At 47.0% G+C, this 9964-nt stretch overlaps 1 protein-coding gene and 1 non-coding gene across 2 annotated transcripts; one reads left to right on the top strand and one right to left on the bottom strand.

Moving 5' to 3' along the window:
• The first annotated feature begins 234 nt into the window (after positions 1-234).
• On the top strand, positions 235-2086 carry LOC133896703 (UDP-glycosyltransferase 90A1-like). The gene has a single exon (XM_062337295.1). It carries the CDS (start codon positions 414-416, stop codon positions 1884-1886), a length of 1473 nt encoding a protein of 490 aa, XP_062193279.1. The 5' UTR covers positions 235-413; the 3' UTR covers positions 1887-2086.
• Positions 2087-8944: 6858 nt separating this feature from the next.
• LOC133898016 (small nucleolar RNA Z247) lies at positions 8945-9083 on the bottom strand. The gene has a single exon (XR_009906035.1). It is a non-coding gene; the product is annotated as a small nucleolar RNA Z247 (small nucleolar RNA).
• Positions 9084-9964: the final 881 nt, after the last annotated feature.

The following is a 9964-nucleotide window of genomic DNA, read 5'->3' as shown; positions in this document are numbered from 1 at the left end:
TGTGTTAGTCGCCAACTGGACTAGCGACTAGCTGCTACTTCTACAATTTTCCCAACTATTGCTTTTGCAATTTTCTTTTAAATTAATATTTTTTTAATAAAACTCGTTAGATATGTCCATCGCTGATTACTGGTGTGGTTCGGCAACCACAAAATCTAAGACTATCATAAAAAATGTATATCTTTTGCTCAAGTCCACAAGCAAGCGCATAAAGTAGCCACTCCCTCAGGTCCACAATCAAGCGTATAAAGGAATATTTAGCTAGAACACGCCATCCATTTCATAAATTAGTATACGCTTCTCCTCTCCACTATGGAGGGTGAACGACTTCTTGGAATCTCTTTGCTTTGCGAGGAAGACGCACCCTAGCTTACGAGAGTACAAAGACCACCCAATTGCCAAGGCCAAGAAGCATGGCTCCTGCTACTGCTGTTTCCTGCCAAGCCCGCCATAGCCATGAGCTGCCTCACGTCGCCATCTTCCCTCTCATGGCGAAAGGCCACACCATCCCGCTCCTGGACCTCACGTGCCTCCTCCTCCGCCGGCGCCTCACCTCCGTCACGCTCTTCACCACCCCGGGCAACGCGGCGTTGGTCCGCGCCGCGCTGGCCGCTGGAGGAGCCGAGGGCGCGGCCGTCGTCGAGCTCCCTTCCCCGAGCGGCCACGCCACGGGCGAGGAGGGCATCGAGAGCGTCGCGTCGGCGTCCTCCCCCTTTGCCGCCTTCGTGGAGTCCACCAAGATGCTTCAGCCGCGGTTCGAGGAGGCACTCGCCGCCATGCGCCCGCCCGCGAGCCTCCTCGTCGCCGACGGGTTCCTGTACTGGGCGCACGCGTCGGCCGCCGCGCTCGGCGTCCCGAGGCTGTCGTTCCTGGGCACGTCCGCGTTCGCGCACGTCATCCGGGAGGTGTGCGTGCGCGACAAGCCGGGAGCCAACTGCGGCGGCGCCGGTTACGACGCGTCCACCGGCACGTACACGGTGCCAGAGTTCCCGCACCTGCGGTTCTCGCTCGCTGAGTTTTCGCCGCTACCTGCTCCCGCGATAGAGCTCGACGCCAAGATGGCGGTGGCCGTCGCCGCAAGTCACGGAATGATCATGAACACCATCCATGGTTTGGAGAGCCGCTACATAGAGCATTGGAATCAGCACATCGGTCCCAAGGCCTGGCCCCTCGGGCCACTATGCCTAGCCCGACAATCACCAACCGTCGACGACCCAGCCCATGCCAAGCCCTCCTGGATGCGGTGGCTGGATGAGAAGGCATCCGCCGGGCGGCCCGTGCTCTACATTGCATTTGGGACTCTGGCAGCTATTCCGGAAGTGCAGTTGAAAGAGGTGGCTGACGGGTTGGACAGGGCAGAGGTAGACTTCCTCTGGGCCGTGCGACCTGCCAATGTCGACCTTGGCACCGGGTACGAGGACCGTGTCGAAGGGAAGGGCAAGGTGGTGAGGGAATGGGTGGACCAATGGGAGATCCTGCAGCACGCATCTGTGAGAGGATTCTTCAGTCACTGCGGGTGGAACTCGGTACTGGAGAGTGTCACTGCGGGCGTGCCATTGGCGGTGTGGCCATTAGAATTTGAGCAACCTATCAACGCACGGCTTGTCGTTGATGAGCTTAGGGTTGGCATTAGGGTTCACTCTAGTGATGGAAAAGCTGGCGGTTTAGTCAAGAGCGAGGAGGTAACAAGGGTCGTGCGGGAGCTAATCTCCGGTGAGGCTGGGGTGGCAATGTCAGCGAGTGTGGCAGCGATAGCAGCACAGGCTCGGCTGGCTGGGTTCCAAGGAGGGTCGTCATGGAACGCAGTGGAGGAGGCCATCTCTGAGCTCTGCATCACAAACACAGCCGAGAAAGCAACGGAAGTCAAACACCTATCCAGTGTTTAAAACAGTGGCGCCTAGGGCGGAGGTTTACACCTAGGCGTTTTTCCTTATTGTTCTATATTAATATGCAATATTTTCCGTATTTTCTCTATTTTTCTGTGTCCATTTGCCAAAAGTATAACCGCCTAGCGAGTGTGTGCTATTCCTTGGGACTAAGGAAATGGAAGTATGTTTGATTAAGAATCAATTTATCTTAGGAAGGGATGATCCGCCATATGATTCGTTATAGTATCATACATATTTTTTCTGCGTGTGTCAGTGCGACCGCATGTGTCAATAATAGTGGACCAGAAATGGTAATAATAAATTGCCAATCTACCCAAATAACATTTTGATAAATTTCCCATATACTATTAAAAGGTAATGTCTAGATTAACTCGAGCGTGCGGCCGTGAACGCACTCGTTGCATTGAACCTCATCCCCACGCTTTGAGCTAAGCCCCTTGTCCTTCGTTGTGGTTGCTCCACCTCCACACATAAATCTCCCATCTGAGCCCCACTCATCAAAATCCTCTCAAAATCTAAGAAATCCAAAAGCCTCCTCATCCCGTTCCCTACCATCGTTGCACTGAAGCTCACCCATTTGCACACCAAGCTCTTCTCTGGCGCCGTGCTCACTCGAAGCTTGCGCAGGCTGCAACCTTGAGTTCTCTCCTATGTCAATAAGCAACAGCTCCCTTGGCAACAAGGTCCCTGCGTTGGGGGGGGGGGGGGCTCGTCGGCTATCCACTGGCATGGAGCTGATGGATCCATCCCACGAGTTGAGCAAAAGTGACTCCTGCCCTCTGTCCCGTGCTGATTACGACCTTGATTCATGCTCGTTCTGCTCAAATCTCGCACCACCTCCAAACACAGCAGGAAATGAGGATGGGAGAAACAGATGCGGAGGTCATCATAGATAGATGGCGGAAGGAGGCTAGGTGCATTGTTTGCTCCTAAATTTTCTTCATTTTTTTTTGTTTTTGGTGCATCCATTCGATCTTCTCTTCTCTCTCTCCTAATATGCATATCTCTATGTCTCATCTATTGATTCAACCTCCCATCTCAAATCGATTTCCATGGTAATCGTGCTAGGATTTTGCTAGATCTGGTGGAGCATAGATGAGCGGAGCTTGAAGCCATACATGATCAAGGGTGTGTATACAACTTGCTTACGAGATTGCCTAGATCTGTTCATGAGGGTTCGCCAAGCAGAGGCACTAGCACGCTGGAGTTCTGTCATGACTCAAAACTCCTAATTTAGGCATTAAGCATGCATTAGCATTAGGGCATCTTTAAAAATCCTATTTTGAGTATTTTAAAATGTTTAGAAAATGGATTTCTTTAGTTTGTGCGCGTTTTCCATCATGTATGTGTTCGAGGTTTGCTAATCATCTCCGGAACTCTTTAGGAAAGCCCAAATACCTTTGAGGGAAAGAAGGAAGTAAAGAGGGGAACTTACGAAGAAAATTTAGCAAAAATACTACTCTCGCGGTCTGACTGGGGTAGCCCGCGGTCTGACCACCAGAGGTGAGCAGAACCCCAAAGCCTTTGTCCTGGGGCGGTCTGATCGCCCGAGCTTGCGGTCTGATCGCCACTGCTCAGAACCGCCACTTAAAGACTTCACCAAAATTTTATCCGCTCAACCACCCCCATATGTTCTTCCCCACCGTGAAAGAGAGAGAGAGGAGGAGAAGAGAGGAGTCCCCCTCCCCCACCACCTTGAAATCACTGGAGGCCGGAGATCGAAGGAGAAGGTCGTTCACGAGTCCCCTACATCGTCCCCAAGCTTCTTCGTCGCTGGAGCGTGCCATAAGCCTAGGAGAGAGGAGAGCTTCACCTCGACCACCATGATGTTCGGAGATCGATGGAGATGACTTCCCCCAAGCTTCCCTAGGACTTCCCTAAGCTCATCCCCTTCATCCTTTCGCCAGAGGAGCGATCATTGTTCTCGAGCACACACGCCACCCTGGAGCCCGATCTCCAAATCAGAGCTTTTTTGGAGTGGATTGTTTTGCTAGAAACTTCCCTTACGCCGAGGTGAGACATTCCCTACCCTTTTTCCATCATTTTCGGGCTTGAATCGGCCATCATCTCATTTAGGCCCAAAATTAACCCTAGCTTGGATCCTATCCGTAGAATTTTCCAAATCGACCTGGTGGATGTTGTCCAAACTACCCTAAAAGTACTCTACTAGTCTCATATGATATTTTGGTACCCTTCATAGTTGAAGGCGTCACTGGAGCCTTCGCCGGTGGCCTCGCCAAGGTGCTGCCAGCAGGCCCCAGTGGTATGACCTCCCGATCATGTAGAAAACCTACCGGTCTGACCGCTAGCCCTTTCTCAGTCTGATCGCCACTTATTCCCCAATTTGACCGCCAGCTTCACAGAACCTTAACATCTTAGGTCATCTTGGCTGATGTTTGGAACCTTTTCTAGCTAATCGTCCAAGCATTCTTTTACTAGTGTTTTCGTAAGCATGCATCATATAAATTCTTTTGTAGCATATCATCGTGCTTATTGCAGTGTATTTTCTTTTAGTGATCATTGATCCAAAGTGTGGAGGGTTTTCAAAAAAGGGGTTTCACGTTTGATCCCGAATTGAAGAAAAGTAGCAAGATAAGCATCTAAGCATACTCTACCTATTACTTTGGATCTTGTATAATATAATTTGATAAATTATGTAGTATGTATGTTGCATAATTATAGTTCTCGAGTCGAGTGTTATGGGTAGAGTCTATGTTGATTGCATTACCTCTAACTTGTGTTATTGGTTATCCAAATCGTTGTAACCTGATGAACATTATTGATGTTTAGCTATAAAGAATTTACCGAAATGCTTAGCCATGCTTAGGTCTTCGGTAGAAGTCGAGCAGTGGTTCGATCACTGTTCACGAGCTTAGGTCTTACTATTGTTCATAATTGTGATTATGATGCTGGGTTTGGGTGAGATGTGAGAATGAGGCGAGATGTGGGCGGTGCTAGGGGTGTTTTCTGCTATAGAGGAGTTCCTCGGGGTAGTTCAGGAGAGGAGCCCGGACACCATAGACCACTTTGTATCGTTTAAGCACCGTCCGTCGGTGCTATTGACTTTAGGACTTTCCATACTCACCACATACTGACCTAAAGGTAAGGTAAGCCTAGTACCATATACCGTACTGATGCTCGCCTTGTGGTCCTATGATGCGTATAAAAAAGAATGAGGAGGAGCAAGGTGGCGAGAAGCCGGAGGTGTCCGAGATATGCTCGCGGTAACCCTAGTGCCAAATGGGCATTGCGAGTGGGTAGTTCTAATTATGAGAAAGATTGTCTCAAGGGAAAAGAGGATGGACCCGGAGCATGTGGGTAAAGGAGTATCCCCTGCAGGGTGTACAATCAATTTTAATTGTCACACTCTTGATTATGAGCATGTTTTGTCTATCTGCATCGGTCGTAGAGTCACGAATGTGGAATGTTTGGGATGGATGTTATGTTGGGAATGTATGTTGGTTACAGTGAGATACGATGGTTCCTTTTACGGTTATGTTTATTTTGGTTTCAGTTATGTTTATCTTTCAAGTAGATGTCTACAGGATAGATTGGTATAGATATTCTATTGTAGATGCTCACACAATTGTGTCAAGTGTTGCTTTCGCATAATGAATTTTCTTAACCTTGTGGTCGTTTCCTTGCTAACAACCAAATACATAATCCTTGAAGTCGGGTTATTTATACGTACCCAATATGGATTAAGTCTTGCAAGTATCTTCATACTCACGCTGTTTATTTTCTTTTTATGTGGAGTTAGGTGCCAGCTACTCTAGCCCCGATTGGTTGTCTTGTGGGCAAATGACGCCACCAGTTTTATTTCCTTAGTTTTGTTTTTCTGCTGGATTGTTTGTTGTAAGTTAACGCTAGATGAGCCTTATTGTTTGTCTTTTGTATCAACTTGTTTTTCTTGTAATCCTGTTCTCTATCATGTTGTGGTATTCATGTTGTTGAGATATGCGTGGATAATAGCTTTTCTGAGAGTTACCAATGCATACATACCAAAACTGCTGGAATTAGATTCGCTTTAACCATCGGTGGCTATGATTGTTGTGGTGAGATATGGGTTAGCACGCGGCACGTCGAAAGATATGCATGGGCTAACTCTCATCTTGTCAAATGATCGTCCTGGTGATTAATTCGAATTTAATTTGGTCAGGTCTTGACATGTTCGACTCGCTCCTTCCTGGCACCGATGAGCTCCTCGCCGTTGCCGATGGCCTCCTCGCCTCCCAAAACATCCTCACCTCCAGCTACCCTGGCCAGCTCGCCATCCTCTAGTAGCCCTCGGGGGTCAGCCCTGACCAGGCAGCCATCTCTCGCGCCTTCCACCGCCCGGAGCTCCTCGGCCCCAGTATCCAGCACCCTGGCTCTGAGATGGCCCTCCACCTCATCCACCATGCATACACCCTCCTCTCTAGTCCATCCCGTTGGCCACGAGCTCACTAGATTTGCTCTTCGGTTTAAACAAATTTGCTCTTAGATTTGGTATGGATTTGCTCATAAAAAGATATAAATTTGCTTTCGATCTGCTCGATTTGGGCCGCATGGAGTCCAATTTCAATGGTAAGAAGCTCGATCCCAGGTTGACGAGATCGGTCCCATCCATTCAGGCGACGAGAAGCTCGAACGCCCATTCCCCACATGAGGTCATCGATTTGGGTATTAGTGGGAGCAACGCTGCAACTTTCCTATAAGGATGTACTGATTTGCTTCTCTGGTTGCATCAATTTGTTTCAAATTTTGTATTGATGTGCCTTTTCATTTTGAATGTGCATAGCAAGTGGTGATTTTTGTCACCGATGGAGTTCTCTCTCCTTGGGTTTGAGTAGGGCTCATGATTGGATGCTCAATGCTAGTTGGGCTCATCCCCAATGACAAGGAGCTCGACCAGTTGTGGAGGAGCTCGTTCCTGACTTGAGGAGTTAGATTTGCTCGATTTGGGTGGCATGAATTCCAATTTCGATGGTAAGAAGCTCGATCCAAGGTTGAGGAGCTCGGTCCCATCCATTTAGACGGTGAGAAGGTTGAACGGCCGTGGAGGGTGTCGATTTGGGTATTAGGTGGAGCAGCATAGTAACTTGCCTCTAATGTTTTATTAATTTGCTTCTCTAGTTGCAGCAATTTGCTTCATAATTTGTATTGATATGCTTTTTCGTTTTGAATATGCACAGCATGTTCATTGATTTTTGGTTTTTTCGAGTTTGTGCTAATGTGCACCCAATGGTACTTGAGCAATCAAGCGTTAGCTGCCTTTCTAAATTTGGCTAGTTGATCTAAGTAGAAAAGCAACTAATTAATCACTTTCCTAATTAAAAATGTACGGGTCCTAATTAAAAATGTATGGGGAAAGTATTAGTATGCACATGCATACATTAGCCAGATCCCTATTAAAAACAGTAGGGCTTTTAACGAGATAGATTTAGAATGCAGTGCTTTCACATGAAACATAGCTACTCGGGGTGATTGATATATACCAAAACCCCCCATTTGAAGGGGAGCCGGTTCCTGTGCAGTCGCTAAACGCTTCAAGTAGGTTTTATCTGATGGCAGTTCCTATTCCGCGTGGAGAAGCGCGCAGGAGACTGATCAGAACCACGTAGTATGAAATCAGAGGGATGTCGCTCCTCTGCCTGCGTAGAATCAGGACAGATATGGTGGTGTTGTAGTACAGTAGCCTGCATATAAGACTGCTCCAATTTTTCACAATTAGCAGAAACAGAAGGATAAGCAGAAGCATGAATATTAATCACATTATCAGCTGTTCGGCCCCTCTTAGAATTTGGAGTGGGATCTGAAGGTAGCAGGAGAATTTCAGACTGAAGTCTGGCACCGGCATTAGGGTGCATGATGTTTACGTTCAGCAGTGCCGTTTTGTTAATAGGCATGAGGATAGGAGACGAGATGGGATATTCCAACTCTTTGGAAAAAGAAATTAAGCTTCTCGTATTCACCTCACTAATCAGTTTGCATGTCAATAATTTTACAACTAAACATTTGTTCAACAATATTTAGGAACTTGTGAAAGCTCTAAAATACCTCATATTTATGTTTGAGCAAATAAATTTTGGTAAACTTAGTATATTCATCAATAAAACTATCATAATATTTTTTCCTTTCTAACAATTAAGGAGCAGGACCTCATACATTAGAGAAAATAAGTTTTAAAGGAGCACTAGACATACTAAATGATTTATGATAGGGTGATTGATGACTCTTAACCTATTCATAAGCATCACCTACTGACTCACTATTAATCTCACCAAAGTAGGGAGACCATACTCACTAATGACACATTGAACAATGGAGAACAAAGGATGACTTAAACGAATCTACCATCGTGTTGGAGAGGGTTTGACAACACTAAACACGTTGACTTGTTTTCTTGAGTTGGTGGTACAGGGAGAAAAGGGATAGAGACCCTCTTTACACTTGTCTTGAATGAAGAACTTTCTTCGTTGCTTGATCCTTAACGGAAAAAAAAAATTGAGGTGAAATTCAAGAAAAGCTTGGTTTTCAGTGCAAGACGATGAACAGAAACAAGGTTCTTTGCAGCTTTAGAGACATGAAGAATATTATTTAGCTGGAGATCGTGACTAAGGGTTTTAAAAATAGTATGACCAATATGATTAATATTCATACATGCACCACTTGCTGTTTTGATCTGATCCTCGCTAATATATTTATCGTGGATAACCAGCTTGTCAAGTTTACTGGTAATATGATCAGCGGCACCTGAGTCAGTGTACCAATTTGAATCCATGCCATAGGAGCATGTTGCAGTTGCTACACTCTTCTCTTCTGGGACAAAGTCAGGATCATAACGATACCAGTAGTAGTTACTGCAATGTGTCCAAATTTGTGACATAGTTTGACACTTAGGTCGACGATCATTGCTATTGCTATTTTTTAGCTCAGCTGACCATTGGTCTTGTCGTGCCCTTGTCATCGGCCACGGCCACCACGGCCACGTGGATGACAACCACCACGACCATGAGTTTCAGTGTTGACCGACGATTGAGACTGAGAATTTTCTTGAAGTAGATCCATCCTGGTTTCAAAGCTTAGTAGCTGAGTATACAATTCACTAACTAAAATTGGTTTGGTGCGTGGTACAATGACAGACATGATTTGATTGTAATCGATGTCAAGGCTTGTAAGAATGTAGGAAACTATTTCTTCATCATCTAGCGGCTTGCTGGCAGACGTCGTCTCATCTTCTAGCGCCTTCGTCTTACCAACATACTCTACAATGGTCATATTGCCTTTCTATACCTTCATCTTGCCAACATACTATGCAATGATCATATTGCCTTTCTATGTTATACCTAACGCTATACAGCTATTAACACACCGCACACGCGTCTGAGACAATAGCATATCCTTGATAGCCTTCCACACTTGTGCAGCATAATTCATAGCAACCACTTGCGTCAAGACCTCCGAGAGTGAGAAGGAGAGGAGGTAACTGATAAGTTGTTGATCGAGGGAAGTCCATCTTGCATACTCGGGATTCGGACCTCGGGCCTCGGACCGTCTTGTCACCCTCCAGGACATCAATTTCTGTGGACGGCACTGGAACCGTGCCATCCAGGAACCCTTCTAACTGGGTGCCACGTACCGCTGGGAGGACATGTGCTTTCCACATGGCGTGATTGCTCTTGTTCGACTTCTCCGTGATTGGATAGCCTAGTCCAAAAGCCATGACCAGGCCGCCGGCAACACCGAACGAGCTGGGCGCGGCAGCAGATGAAGCAGACGTCGCCGAAGACATTGTTCTGCTGAAGTCTGGCGCTGCAGCAGAGCGATGGGCACGTGAGCAGAACCACCTACTCCCTCGGGCGCAGAAGGAATCGGGGAGCAGAACCACCTACCCCCTCGAGCGCAGAACGGGCGATCGGGTGCACCTGCTCCCTCGGGCGCCGAAGGAACGGGAGCAGCTACTGCAGCAGACGGAGGCAGACGGGTTACAGCAAACCGACAGAAAATTTAGATGAAGTCGACGCGATTGTAGAGGGATTTTTAAATAATATTATTTTATTAGAAAATTACAAAAATTAATAGTTAAAATATGA

Source organism: Phragmites australis, chromosome 17 (assembly GCF_958298935.1).
Source record: "Phragmites australis chromosome 17, lpPhrAust1.1, whole genome shotgun sequence".
NCBI lineage: Eukaryota > Viridiplantae > Streptophyta > Magnoliopsida > Poales > Poaceae > Phragmites > Phragmites australis.
The sequence above is the reverse complement of the archived record's forward strand: the minus strand, read 5'-3'. Positions and strand labels throughout refer to the sequence as shown.